Genomic DNA, 15,130 nt, shown 5'->3' with positions numbered 1-15,130 from the left:
ATTCAGGAAATAAACATTTGAGAACATCCATGAGTTGCACTTTCACATCTTTATTATGTTGTTTTGGGTAAACTATTAAGAAACATTTTGTTTAAAAAAAAGCTATTTTGTTAAGTTAACTTTTGTGACCATTGTACCTTGTCAAAGTATATTCTTTGTCAGTTACAAACATAGGAGAACTTCCTTTATTGGAAACAACAGACAAATACAATATTTACAACATTTACAACTTACAAATGATTAACACATTGCATATGTAAATGTTTGCTTGAAATAAAAATAATTTACATTCTTAAATCTCCACAGCACACAGCTGCACTGGCACAGTCAGTAACATAATATTGATGAAGCCTCTAAAGTAAAAAAAAAATGTAATATGAACATTCTATTGCACAAAATGTCCTCTACACACCTTTAAGGAATAAACTGCATCACTTTACTAACTGTCACCAAGTTTCATCAGTATTTTGTGTTCTTTTCCAAATTGCATTGCAACCTGGATTGTACAGATTTAGACACAAGCCATATTATAAAATTATTGTGGTATAAAAACTTAGAGTTCATTTTCAGCCTATGTGCAGACTCTCCGCTTATCATCAAACAGTTTTCGTACAGTGTAAACCTAAAACAAAAACAAGACCGCAGACATTAGTATCCCTGTGTTTGTGAATGTGTAGAGGATGTTATGTTGTTGTTTTCAAGACAATACAGTCAGAGATGTATTTACCTTGTTCTCATGTTTTTAACTGTTGTTACTTTCTGTAGGCGTGGTCAGACAAACAACCTGCCCTAGTAGTCTCAGACTGCCCACGCCTCCTGACGCCCAGCAGTCTCAAACTGACCACGCCTCCTGACACTCGGTGGGCTCAGACTGACCACACCTCCTGATGCCCAGCAGTCTCAAACTGACCACGCCTCCTGACGCCCAGCAGTCTAAAACTGACCACGCCTCCTGACGCCCAACAGTCTCAGACTGACCACGGCTCCTGGCACACGGTCCTCTCTGGAGAAAGGGGTCCCAGGTGTGTGAAAGGAGGAACGCTTAGTCATCACAGCTGATGCAGTCCGTCCCCCATTTTCTGATTTCATGTCCTCCTTGATCCAGCGTTTGAACTTTGATCCAATGACAGTGCCAAGTCCGAATCCATAATGTGGTTATGAGGCTTGATCAGTCTGAGTGACCTGCCTTGTCCATCAGGCTGACCACACCCTCAGGAAGTAACAACAGCTGACGACACATCATTACCCAGACAGGGACAGTTCTGAAGATGGCTCACAGCTGGCAGCCAAAACATGTCAACAAGGTAAATACATCTATTGCATTGATATCGATCCAAAAAATGTCTTCTTTTTTATTATTTGGTGTTAGGGATGTCTGTTGTTATTGCAGGAATAAACCTAAATGGACCATTTCTTGCTTGTGTCATGGAGATGTTATTGCTTTGCTATATCTTTTGCATTTTTCCAATTTTTCTAATACCTTGAAAAACAATGCATTCTTGCTTGGAATTTGAGTTCTTTAAGCAAAGTAATAACATCTTCATGGAGACAAGCAGGTGATACACCCTTCAGAAAAGTTACCTAGTGTACCTTTAACATAACAACTTAATGCATACATTTTTACACAAACATTGGCAATTGTTGTTGTTGCTTTACCTGAGTGAGAGCCACGCACAGCAGGACCACCACACTGGCACAGGACCAAAAAGAAACTCTCCACAGGTTGTCCTCTAGAAGGTTTCGGTCCCTCGCCTCAAACGCTCGCAGCACCACCTGCATTTGTCGACTGCGTTCCAAACGTCGGTGCAAACTGTCCATGGACTCCTGCCAAGCCGACAAAGGATGTTACACATAGTAGGGTGGCAAAGAGGTGGACAGTTTGTGGAAAATCTCCCACAGGATCTTAAGTTCAGAAAGATAAGATAATTCCCTGCCCCACTTATATGGTTTATTAGAGTAATGGCCCCATCCACATATTAAGTCCCATTTAAAATGGTCTAAATAAAACATAATCCCAAAAGTGTTTAGAGTGTTGATCTTCAGATCTTTGTAATTTCCTCCTCATCCTAATCCTCCTGTTCCTCGCCGTAGGACGGTTGAGACTACAGAAAAACGGGCTGAGCTACATCACCAAGTGAGGTGAAGACACTGGTTAGAAAGAGTCCATGACTGTAAATTTCAATAATGACTTTTTCTCCAACTTCAGAAATTACACAAACTTGCACTAAACAGTTTCTTAAGTAGCCCACTTCTGTCACCTCAAACCATGTAATATTCAGTTACTTAAGTGTTCCGTTTATTGCAAGCTTGCAGTTTCTCTTTATGTGGTTTTTATCTTCAGGCAAAATGCATGTTTTTGTGACCTGGTTTGAGCTATGATTGTGTCTTACCCAATAGAACCTGAATGAATGGGTTTTTCTTGATGTAATACAACCTGCTTTGCCTCGAGACATGATGGTAAGTGCATCAGGTGCATCTTCTAAAGGCACATTTTGATTGGCTTTTGTACCCAGAACGGGTTGCCAGCTTTTTTTGGCAAAATCTTTCCATGCTCTGGGTCCAGGGGAAAGGGTCTGTTATGTGAGCAGCCAACATCAGCCAAACATAACAAATGTTTTTTCTTAATAAATAAAATCTAAAATTTTATTTAAATTATAATTTGTAATGATGAGACCAATCTCTGTCACACATCTTGGGGCCTGGTACAGTTAGACAGTGGAAACATTTTCAGGTTTCTTACTTTCAAGTGTCCAAAGTGGCCAGAATGACAACTTTACAATACATTGATGATGAAAAAAAACATACCCGAATGTCATCAAGCTTATACTCCAGTAAGCTCCCTTCAGGCTCGTCCAGCCCCGCCCACTCATCGTCTCCTCCCACATCGCCTCCTCGTCCCTCAATGATGATCTCAAAAAACACCAACTTTTCTGAAAAGCGGCTGAAAGTATTGTCAAAGCAGATCTGGTAGTCCCCCTCCTCTGTGGGCTCGACCCTGAAACAACCAAAATACATCTGATAAAGTATATGTGTGTATACCTGTCACATGAATTACAACCGACTAGGGCCACAACGATTAATCAACTAATCATGACCATAAAAAAAATAATCGTAGTCATATTTTCATGATCGTTATCATTATCTGGATGATACAGACAAATATGAAAAGACTTTTTATAACAACGACGGCAGCATTATCAATCAAAAATCAATGAACGATTTCTGATTTTTATAAATAATACATGAATTGTAAATATTCTCTATTCAGAAGCCTTCAGTCACCATATTTCTATATTTAATGGGCTGTAAATTTATTCAAAGATGTACAATGTACAACTGCTGACTAGTAACACACATTTTTGGCTCAATCTTTACTATATGTATGTTTTGGGGTTTTTTTGGACTTCTTAACTGGATCAACTGAAATGAGAGCCATGTGCTCTGTTAGAATGTCATATAATAAAAAACAAATTAAAAGTTCTGTTTTATTTGTCTTAACATTTTGTAAATATGATGATCTTACAGTAACAGTGTTTTTAAATGATCTTCAAGTTTATTGTAGCATTTTGGTAGCAAGAAATCATACTTAATACGCATCATCCTCGAGACAGACCTAGCTCTATCCATGGGACAGTGTGACCATCCAAATCTTATGAATGTAGTAGACTTACACATGAACTCCATCTGAGCGTCGAGGCTCAAAAAACAGACTGATGCCATGTGGAGAGATGATGGAAAAGTCCACATCCATTCCAGCGCCTGCTATCACCTGCACACAAGAAACAAGTCACTTTAGGGTTGGCTCTTCAAATTAAGATACTCCCACTAAGTAAACACCAAACAGGATGATGAACACTTTGCACTTGCAAAAAAAAAAAAAAAACACTTACCAAATTCAAAATGGTTTAATATTACTATCTGACCAATCTAAAATGTTACATAGTTAAAATGGGTGTAAAAGTCAAAGCGTACATGAATACGGTTTACTTCTAGTTCTTGGTTGTAGTAAATGTCATGGATATTTAGTAAATTAAATCCATGACATCAATAGGACTAAGCATAATGTGTTCAGCGACATTTTTACATTAGTACTGTCTGTAAACTAAGAATACAATTTGAAGCAGGCCTATTAGTAGGACAAACTAGATTATGGGTTCAGTACTTTTTATATTAAAGAATTTCATTGTAACATACCACATATAATTCGTGTCATGAAATATAGTTGAATCAATGACAACATTAGGCTTAGGCTATTAGCATCCCTCTGTGTTATAACATGAGAAAGAGCTGAAGAAGCAAGCAGGGAGGTCAGGAAACTTGTGGCTGTCTCGTTTGTTACAGTTGTTCTGACTTGCAGCTAGCTTGCATCGTCTGTTCGGACCTGCAGAGCACACACAGCTCAAATGTACAAACCAAGCTCTCGTGGACGCATAAAGTGTATTTAAAATCACCTGATATTCAACTTCCATTGTCCCATTTTTGATTGCAGACTGAAAAAAACACTCAGATCTTCCGGGTGGTAAAAGATATGTAAATTCGCTGTCTAGGTTCCCACCAAAGCACTGCACCGGACTTAAACAACTTTCCAACATCACGATAAGGACGAGCCACTGCCCCCAGGCCCATGTTTTCCACCGGAGAGAGTTCATCTTGAAGCTTTTTGTACACACGGGGCTATCTGACTTGAGCCATGTCCTTAGCGTCCCACTTCCGGGGTTTAACTTTGCGCCGCTCTGATTGGACAAGAGCGCTCCAGCAAAGACCCAATCAGAGGGCGAATAGTGGCCAACTTTCTCCAATCATCACAGCCTCATTTAAATAGAAAATAGAAATGCAAATAGTTGAAAATTGTCTTATCCTAACCATACAGGCCTACTTTAAGTCAGTATATACATTGATCCCATCCCATTGATAAGATGGATACTGTAGTTTTTGTTTATTTGTGCGTTTTAACCTTGTTTTATGCACTAAAAAAATACAAGATAAGATAAGATATAAGATATGCCTTTATTAGTCCCACAGTGGGGAAATTCCAGTATTGCACCGCACAGTTCAAGAACAGCAGGAAAATGGTACATGCAATAAAACAAGATAATAGATAATAGCTTAAAATAATTTAAAAATAGACTTAAAAATAAACTAAAAATAGACTCTAATAAAAAAAATAGACTATTATGTACAATAACAGTGCAGCATATGAACAGAATAAATCTCAGTAAAGTGACTTCGGTGGATTTGCATGGTATTCAGTGTGTGGTTGAATGACACATGTTCAGAGTTAACAGTGTTCATTGTACAGTCTGACAGCAGCAGGAAGGAAAGACCTGCGAAACCTCTCCTTCACACAGCGAGGGCATCCATTCATCATTGAAGACATTTGGGACACTGAGTACGCAGCACTCAACCACTAAGAAAAAGGAAACAACAACAAACATTTTATGCTTTTTTTTGTTTTGTTTTTTTGTTTGTTTCTGAGTTTGTTTGTTTGTTTTGGGGTTTTTTTTTTTTTGTTTTGTTTTGCTTTGGGTTTTAGGTTGTTGTTTTTTTTGTTGTTTTTTTTTTTGGGGGGGGGGGGTGTAATTTGGTCTTGACTCAAATAATAATTAATGTTCACTATTTGAGTAGTGGTTGTTGTTAAAGACTGCAGTAAATTGTCCATCCATATGTGGCTATAGTACGATTTACGACGACAGGCACTTGATGACTACGGACTTCCGCTGGCCCTCCCTCACTCTCTTCTCTTCACTGTGAACTTTGTTTTAAACCGCATTAAAAAAAAAAAAAAAAAAAAAACGCGAAGCGTGGTTTTCACCCACCCAATGTGAGAAACAATGAGCGAATCACAGAGTTGACTCCCTGGTTAGCAACTTGTAAGATGGCTGAGAACTTTGGGTGTTAACATTTCCGTGTAAATCAAAGAATATATGTGTCTTACAAAATTAAGGGTTCAGTGAAATTATGCAGAGCAGATTCAAAATTTAACAATATTATCACAATATCATCATCATCAGTTTGTGTCTCCTTTCTATTGCCCACATGTTTAACACAGACTTTGACATGATGTTTGAATTCAAAGATGAAGGATCATGAGATATGCATTTACGTTGGCTGAACCCAGCTGTTCAAATATACGTTTGTCATGTATTGTGATATTTAAAGACAAAAGGCATGGGAGATAGTCACAAAACAGCAACAACAATAACAATTCAAGAGCTAAAGAGGAAGCGATGACACTCTTGGGAAAACTCTTACAAAGCTTTTACTGTAAGCTCAAAACTTTATAACCTAATAATCAGATTTTAGACTAAGCATGACTTATGAGTGTCAAGGGAAGTGTGTGGAACAATTTTCTGTATTACAACACAGTGTCTGGTGATCATCAGTAAGAGTACAGAAAAAAAGATGTTATGCAAGATTCTCAGAAAGTAGCAAAATATAGCAACAGACACAGAAAAATCTCGCTTAAAAAGAGGGACACAAAAACAGGGGAAGTGTGAAATGCAGAATGAAATAGTAGTGTATAGGGAGTGCCCCTTAGCAGCCCTGCTACTGCTTTCTCTCTTGACTCTGTGTCATCTTTATTTCCTCCTACATAAACTTACAAACACTAACACTGCTCAACACAAGTATTAGGGTCCGATAGAGCAGAGGACCAGCTTTAATTCAACAGAGGTAAAATATTCAATTTAAATGCATTTTAGGTATTTTGTTTTTTATATTATTTTGTCTTACTATTTTTGCCTTGACTTCATCAAATTGAATTATGATTATGTTTTAAGGACTGTCACATGATACTGAATGAATCACTGGAGAAAGTTTTGAATTGGATTCTAAAGAGTTGTTTTGTTCAAGAACGTAAATAAAGGTAAGATTTAAACTTTGTACATGTAGGTAAGAGTGCAGACTTAGATGCTGCTATTTGAATACCTGCTTTATAATAGCCATCATTGCCCATAGTTTAATATTAGAAATAGACTTTTAACTGTCAAAATACATATGTTTTGACTTGGTTCATGGTTAATATCTTTGTAATTATTTTTCTTTTACTCAATGACTTCTTTATCAGCACAAATGAACAGAAGTGAAAGGATGCCAAAAAAGGTGGCATTTTACAATCACAAAGCCATGATTGTTGCCAGATGAAAGTCTAGATTATTTTACTACAGGTCTGTGAAAACCAATCCCTAACTCATGAAGATGAGGTTCAACATTCATTCATTTTCATGAAAATGAAGAGAGGGGCAATGAGGAGGCACCAGGTTGTCTTAAATACTGAAAAGCCACATGAGGTTGTCATATGAAGGTGACCACCCCATAAAAACACATACAACAGCAGCAGTTACAATGGGGAAAAAGCAATTACAGTAAAATGTACCACACACTTTCTGGCTAATCAACATTCATCTTATGTACATACAAGGAGAACTTCTAAAAAAGAAAGGTGAGGACCAAGACAAAGATTAGAAAAGAACATTACAAATAGAGTTTGGGTATAACGCCCCCATGCCCCCAGCTGAAACTGTGACATTATCAAGTTTTAATGACTGTGCTAACTATTTATCGTTTAGTCTGAGCCAATAGATTGTCCATCTCAAGTGTGGCATCTCAAGTGGAGCATGGCAGATGACAGTTGTCCCCAAATTTTTGTGGTGGACCAACCAACCAACAACACACAGCAGCCAGTCAGACAGAAACCCTTATGGAAGAGGGCAAGAAAGAACCTTCTATTGCCCCTATTTGGTTTGGTCATGTTTGGGCTTGCCTTGGAAGGGGTTTTTATCTACAGACTCCACAAAAGGACAGAGGTGAGACCGGTGCCTGTCTTTAAAACTGTAAGATGTAATTTGGCCAATGTGGAAATTCCTCCTCTCTTTCCCTACGTCATTAAAGTCACTCTCAGCATGTGGCCAGGCCACAAGCCTCTGATATGACATAGAACTGAATCCTTCTCTAATTTAGTTCCCCGTTTCTCTGTCTCTAGTATTGCTTCACTTTCAAATTACTACATATACATCTGAGTCTCAAATTTAAGAAATATGTTTTGTTTTCACATAGGCACTTTTTTTGTCTCATCAACAACTACAGAACCAGTCAAGCCCCCTTTCACCTACTGTAAGTGCACGTCTTTTGCATATCCAGGTAATGGCCAATGGAAGCATATTCTGAGCTTTCCTTTGTTTCAGGGCAATACATTGGAACAAGTGGGACCTAAAAGTAATCATTTATATAATTGTACAAGTATTCATGTTAAAAATATTTTAATGTTAGTTAGTTTCTGATTTTTATTAACAGTGTCCTATGAGGCCCCTGCAGGGCTATCGCATCCACAAAAGGCAACAGAAAGATCAATGGCACATCTTCAAGGTTAGTGCTTTCAATAATAAAAACAGGACATTGAAATGTAGTGAGTGAATTATTTTCAGAAGCATTTTAATGCATTCATTCTTATTGTAGGCTCTAATAGCAGTGATAAAGATGGCGTGGTCCAGTGGCTCAAAAACAGTGATAGCTTCACCAGTAACATAGAATACAACAGCAGTGGGCTGCTGATAAAGACTGATGGCTTCTACTATCTGTACTCCAAAGTGCACTTCAGCCAGGCAGAGGACTGTGTGATGGTCAACCACATGGTTATGAGGAACACCACGGCCTATGGGCTGCCCATCGAGCTCATGAAGTCTAAAAGGTACACACCCTCAGGTCTGTGCCTGCCTTTTCCTGACTAAGAAACATGCAGCTTTCATGTTTTATTTTTTGCAGTTTCCATTGCCGTAATGAGCGTCCAAACCAGAAGAGAACCATGGAGCCAGATTTGTGGAACAGTTTTCTTGCTGGAATCTTCAAGTTGGAAACTGGGGATCACATTTTTGTGATGCTGGACAGAGGGCTGCATGCAGGACCAGCTGATAACTTCTTTGGAGCTTTCAAGATTATTTAGTGTAATGCATGTTGTTTCTGTTTAGGTGTATATTCAGTGTGATACACTTTGTGCCCTGAGAATTTTAGTATGTAATAGCATACATCCAAGTAACTGATATTCAGAATTATTATTTATTATTTGAAGTGAAAATAAACAGTTCAAAGTGCAGCCTCCACAGATTGTATTTGTGATAGTGCAGTTTGCACAAATATCTCTATGTTTCAGTTCGACCGCAGGCATAGATTTTGTTTGTGTACACAGTAAATAGACAGCAGCACCTGAGAGTATGTGTGAAACTGCAGGATGTGGTCACAGGAATGCACTGAAACGGCCTGAGTCAGCTCTTCTCACAGTTTGCAGGGAAACTTTTGTCTCATGGAAACACTGCTCTGCATTTCCAGATAGTTTAACACCTGAAAGGGAATGTGCCAGGATGGATAAGGAAAGAACCAATCTACAAGGGACTCACAAGTGCAAGTGCAAGTCCTACAAGTGCAACCCATAAACTAGGAGTGCTACACTTGCCCCATGTGGGTCACGTCCTGTTCCCAGAAACACAAATACAATTCTCATGAAATGCAGCTGCTGCTGACCAAACTTAAAATGTAATATAGACGCTACTGAGCTGCTGTGTTTTTTAGTATAATAACTATAATACATATATTAATAAATAAATATGTTGAGTTTCATAATAATAATAATAATAATAATAATAATAATAATAATACTACAATACATAATACTGATATGGCAATTTTATGCCATAACAAAGCTTAACTAAATAAAACACAAACCCAATCTACAACTAAAATGAGTCTTCACATTCTCACACTTGTATAAACAAATGTGCAAAGAAAATGTTTACTTTCCACATTAAAAATAGTGGTTTAGACATAATTATTTTCTTTCCTGCATGGCTCAGTATAAGAACAGTGAATAGAGCAGAGTACAACACACAGGCCAATCTCAATAGACTTATATGGGCAGTGCACGTATTGGTCAGGTATAGAAATTCAGCATTTATTCAGTATGTTAAAAATACAAACTTCAAGAGCAATAATAATATCAAATGTTTTGTGGCAATAATGATCCTTATAAGTGTCAAAGTGTTTATTACACACTTTAAATTCAAATGTATACCAAAACAATGTTTTGTTTTACAGATAGCTGCAAATTCAGCTCTTTATTTTGTAGCCGCAAAGTAAATAAACAGGAAATTGTGTTGATCTAGTTCTCGGCATTAGCCACTTCGACAGGGAACTTTCCCATTGCAGACAATTTTTTTTTTCCATCCGAGGGTTTGCCATGGTCACTTTCTCATATTGTTCAGAAGTATAAAATTGCAGTGACATTCATGTAACTTTAATTGTATATAATGTGAATGTTGTGATATTGTTATTGATAATTCATGAAAATAAGGCAATCCCTCACTCTGACACCACTCATTTTAGAGAGAGAAAAATATTCAAGAAACAGCAGCAGAATAGTCATCATGAACACCATTTAGAAAATATACAATAAATAATCCCATTAGTTCTACAAAATATCTTTTCAGGAAGCTAAGAATGCAGTGTCTAACACTTAATACAAGTTACACTAATGTAGTGTAATTTTTAACATCTTAAAATACAATAATAAATAAATAAATACAATCATATGTGTCAATAAATATAGTCCATAATAAGTACAAATTTCTGGTCCACTTCTGTAGGGCTAGAGAACGTCTGTGGTTCTGTTGCCCCTCTTCTGTCCTTTAGCAGTTACACTGGTGCTGGTCCTGATTAGCTCACCAGAAACAAACCAAAGCCAGAGCCTCGGAGCTCCAGTCTCCAGTGGGGGAGCGGCCCGTGGGGGAGCGTCATCTGGGCCAGCAGTTCTGTCTTCTTACTCAGAGACGTCACTGTCCAGCACTTCCTCTGTATCGGCTGGGAGTCTGTGGAGTTTGGGAGCTTCATTTCGCAGCTGAGTTTATCGGACACCCGGATCGTGAAGACACCTGACTGACAGCGGGACAGACATGTGACATTCACCTCCATGTACAGGAAGTAGGTGCCGTGTTTGACTGACAGGGTGTGACGCACAGGGTTGAACTCAAAGTTACTTCCCAGAGGCCTCTCAGACTGAGGATCCAAAGTCATAGTTTTATTGTTTAGCTCATCTACAGGGGGAGGGACAAAAATTAAAAGTTAGACCTGTCATGATAACAAATTTTGAGGAACAATATATGGCTACAGAAATATACAGCAATAAATGGTAATATTGAAACTATTTTATGATACTGACACAATAACAATAAAGCAGGATAATCCCAGTTCACAAATCGTCCTCTTAGAATTTAAAGGTTCTATCTGTGCTCTGCGTACTGAGATATTTAGGTTTAAAGTTTTAATGTTCTAGCAGTCAACTTATTTTAGTCAAAGAACTGCTTTAGAGAGTCCTCTACACATTTAAAAACATTATTTAACTAGTACATTTTAAATGATTAGACATGACCTGTACATTATTATAAACATAAGCTAATAAGTAGGCAGGTATTTTAATGACACTTAATGTCAGGTTGTTTTTTGTTTGTTTTTTGTTTTCATTTGATCAGCTGTTATCCTCCAGATCTAATCCAGAAACATTTTTAGATCAGAATTGATGGTTTGGTTTTTGGTTGGTGTGTGCTTCTCCACAGTGTCACCTCTTGAGACCCAATCCATCTCTTTTCTACTTTAACAATATATGTTTACACATTTTACATTATATTATAAGATTTTAGTTTATCTTCAGCAAAATATTAATGCTTTGGGAAGGAAAGATACAAGCACAAAGACATTATGACCACATGCTTTATGATCCATCACTCTGCTCTTCGCCCATTAACAATAAAGAGTCAACTATCACCCAAATCAAAGTCGAAAAATACAGTTTTGCTATTCATCATAAATAAAGTTATTTGATATTGCTTTGTTTACTTCTTTGTTGTTTTCTGGATTTTAAATTTTAATATTTAGGTAGTTAGCATGCTAACAGCTAACAGCATTATTCTAGGCAAAACCTAATAAAAGTAAGATTCAAACTTTCATATTCACAAGGACTCAAAATACATACAAATGCAGTTTTGACAAAAATGTCAGATAGAGCGTTATAATTCTAAAAGGGTGAAATGTTCAAATATACATTAGTATCATTAAAAAGCAGATGAGCAGCAGAATGAAGCAATAAATAAAAAGAGAAATTACATTTTCAACTGTCTACAGCTCAATTTTTTTTTTTTTGCCTTACAACAAAAATAAGTGAAAACTCCACACTGCTGCAAAGAAATGATATTAAGCACTGAAATCTATTGATCCAGCTTTCATGTACTGAACAATAAGTCGGTATAGTGATTAAGTCTGTATAGTAAATATGGTGCCAGGCCTGACTAAAAGTCTTTTGTTTGTGCCACAGTGAGTGAGCGGGAGATATTATGGGGCACATACAGGACATTTAAACAGCTAAAGATAATTCATCTAAATGTAGTCTACTTTTGACTTTAGTAAACCTAGACCATTCTTAAATATGTTGTCTCCTGTGTGGACTCACGGATTAAAAAAGACAGTAAACAAACCTGTCAAAACTGTCTCATTTAATCACTGAGACTAAATTAAAAAGCAGCTTTTTTATTATACCACGCAAAAAAAACCAAAAAAAAACAACCAACTAAACCAGTTTTAAAAAATGACATTTTCTAAATTACTTAGTGCTCACTTAATATCCACAAATACTTAATGTGGGACATAATACATGTGTTTGCATATCATAGTTCAGTTAGGTCAATTACTTACATGAAGTTGCCCCCAGATATACACTCTGCATCTGTTAAAAGAACATAAAAGTAAAACTTGTCAATAAAAGCAAAGCATAGCTCCCTTAAAAGAGAAAAAGTTGTTGGCTAAAAACGCTGAAATGTGAAGGAAAATGAGTGTAATCACCTTAAGGCTCTTGCCAGGTGCGTCTACAACGACGTGCGCCGCCTCTGGCACCGGAGGCACAGACTGAACGCGCTTGTGCTGCAGCTGTGACTGAAGATCGTGGATCACCAGGACCCCTGCGACTGCAAGAGCCACTAGTCCCGTGAACAAAACTATCACCGACAGAACCAGGCAGAAGTCCAGCCCCCGGCCGCGCCGAGCGTCTCCTTTCTGCAGAGACTCGATGTCAGTTGTGTCGTTTGGTCCCATTATGACAATGTCCTCTTCGTTCAAGTATCAGATGGAAAAAACGCAAAGCAAGGATGCACGACTAAATAACTAACGTGTACTGTGTCCTTGTCCTTCGCTCTGCGCGTTAAGAGTCGCTGTGATGTTGTTTATGCCGCTCACAGAGACTTTATATACACACTTTGAGTGGAGACTTCTTATACACACTTGGAACACGGAAGTCATGGGTTTCCCTCTCGCGTTGTCACATACGCCTCTTCATCACAGAGGCTATCGGAGGATGTGAGGACACGGGACTAGTAAACTTTCCACGGCTCTCTCTGCCCTTGCGCAAGGAGCGCGAGGGGAAAACGAAAACTCTCAGTCGAAAGTCAAACTCTCAAGACACCAACCATCGCATGATAACTCATATAACCTATAGACTATAGCCTGAATACGTATCTGTTTAAACCCATAACTAGCCTTTTTTTTTTTTTTTCAAAAGAGTTATTGCTGTGTTTTAGAGACATCACAACATTCTATAGACCAATAATATTTAGTACAGATGAGGGCAGCTAAAGTGAAAATGATTAAAATGCTGATTTTTCTTGTAGGCCTAATAGTGAGGTCATCTTGCACCTAGTCACTAATAGAAATTATCAGAGGCAAAATGTATGTACCTTTGGATATTTCATGGCAAAGTACAGTGTAATCAATAGAAACAAGTTGCCTCTTGCTTCCCATCTGGAAATATGACACTGTCACATTCTATAATCGTTTTTCTACGACACTGGCTGTGGTTACATGTATGTTACATACATTATGATTTCTGAATCAAATGACACGCAAACCACAAATTCTGATGTGAATAAATAGAAGGACCACGATCAGAAAGAAATAAGATAATTTTGTTATTTTGTTATTTACATCTCCTTTTAATGGTCTTATAACTTTCAGTGTGCAGTAACCGCAGCCACTGTCACTAGAGAAGGTGGTCCAGTGTAGGGCCTACACAAACAGATTATAGCATCAAGGGGTGCAGTGATTTAATCCGACATAAAACTCGGGGAAATCCCCAAAAGGTGAGAGTCAAAACAGAAGACATGTTGCAGTTACGTGTATTTCCCAGTAGTTTTGCCAAATGCTCTAAACTTTCACTTTTAAATCACTGTGACTAAACAAAACACATATTTTCCCACAGAAAGTTGCACAGAAGACATGGTAATGCACCATTTCCTACAGGCCTACCTATCTAATCTTGAAGCATTCTTTTGGACAAACAATGATTGGATAGACTGATATCTTTTTACTTGGGCCTATATGCAGTAGACAGCAGACCATGTCCAGGTACTGACCTCTGTGTGTCAAGATGATTTTATGACCAATCTGAGCGTTCCCATGGTGCCACGGGTCCAGGGAGCGCGTCACAGCGGAGTGTCTGGTGTTCACAGTAGACTGGGCTGGTCCTGATAGTCCGGTGTCGTGGTCCTGATGGTCCGGTGTAGTGGTCCTGATAGTCCGGTGTAGTGGTCCTGATGGTCCGGTGTAGTGGTCCTGATAGTCCGGTGTAGTGGTCCTGATGGTCCGGTGTAGTGGTCCTGATGGTCCGGTGTCGTTGTCCTGATAGTCCGGTGTCGTGGTCCTGATGGTCCGGTGTAGTGGTCCTGATGGTCCGGTGTCGTTGTCCTGATAGTCCGGTGTCGTGGTCCTGATGGTCCGGTGTAGTGGTCCTGATGGTCCGGTGTCGTGGTCCTGATGGTCCGGTGTAGTGGTCCTGATGGTCCGGTGTAGTGGTCCTGATGGTCCGGTGTAGTGGTCCTGATGGTCCGGTGTCGTGGTCCTGATGGTCCGGTGTCGTGGTCCTGATGGTCCGGTGTAGTGGTCCTGATGGTCCGGTGTAGTGGTCTACTGAACTGATTATCAAGTTCCATGTCGCTGTCGTGGTTTACAACATATGAAAGTGTCACTTAACACAGACCATTCAAAACTTAAATTAAGACAAATAATGACGAAGAAATTAATTAACACTTCCCCGTGTTAGTCTTTT

The 15,130-nt window shown here is 38.5% G+C and overlaps 3 protein-coding genes across 3 annotated transcripts; 1 reads left to right on the top strand and 2 right to left on the bottom strand.

Moving 5' to 3' along the window:
- Positions 1-31: 31 nt before the first annotated feature.
- On the bottom strand, positions 32-4,720 carry tmed1b (transmembrane p24 trafficking protein 1b). The gene is made up of 5 exons (XM_033988644.2): positions 4,452-4,720; positions 3,672-3,769; positions 2,806-2,995; positions 1,657-1,824; positions 32-622 (listed from the first exon to the last, which is right to left on the bottom strand). Exons 1-5 carry the CDS (start codon positions 4,647-4,649, stop codon positions 572-574), a joined length of 705 nt encoding a protein of 234 aa, XP_033844535.1. The 5' UTR covers positions 4,650-4,720; the 3' UTR covers positions 32-571.
- A 1,885-nt stretch (positions 4,721-6,605) lies between these two features.
- On the top strand, positions 6,606-9,085 carry LOC117378238 (uncharacterized). The gene is made up of 8 exons (XM_055225298.1): positions 6,606-6,672; positions 6,780-6,865; positions 7,569-7,805; positions 8,056-8,112; positions 8,184-8,214; positions 8,293-8,364; positions 8,455-8,686; positions 8,761-9,085. Exons 3-8 carry the CDS (start codon positions 7,617-7,619, stop codon positions 8,936-8,938), a joined length of 759 nt encoding a protein of 252 aa, XP_055081273.1. The 5' UTR covers positions 6,606-6,672; positions 6,780-6,865; positions 7,569-7,616; the 3' UTR covers positions 8,939-9,085.
- Positions 9,086-9,998: 913 nt separating this feature from the next.
- On the bottom strand, positions 9,999-13,261 carry LOC129456657 (uncharacterized). Its single transcript, XM_055225310.1, has 3 exons — positions 12,877-13,261; positions 12,730-12,760; positions 9,999-11,078 (listed from the first exon to the last, which is right to left on the bottom strand). Exons 1-3 carry the CDS (start codon positions 13,123-13,125, stop codon positions 10,702-10,704), a joined length of 657 nt encoding a protein of 218 aa, XP_055081285.1. The 5' UTR covers positions 13,126-13,261; the 3' UTR covers positions 9,999-10,701.
- Positions 13,262-15,130: the final 1,869 nt, after the last annotated feature.

This window comes from Periophthalmus magnuspinnatus, chromosome 1 (genome assembly GCF_009829125.3).
Source record: "Periophthalmus magnuspinnatus isolate fPerMag1 chromosome 1, fPerMag1.2.pri, whole genome shotgun sequence".
Classification (NCBI taxonomy): Eukaryota; Metazoa; Chordata; class Actinopteri; order Gobiiformes; family Gobiidae; genus Periophthalmus; species Periophthalmus magnuspinnatus.
Note: the sequence above shows the minus strand (reverse complement) of the source record. Positions and strands in the feature narration are given on the sequence as shown.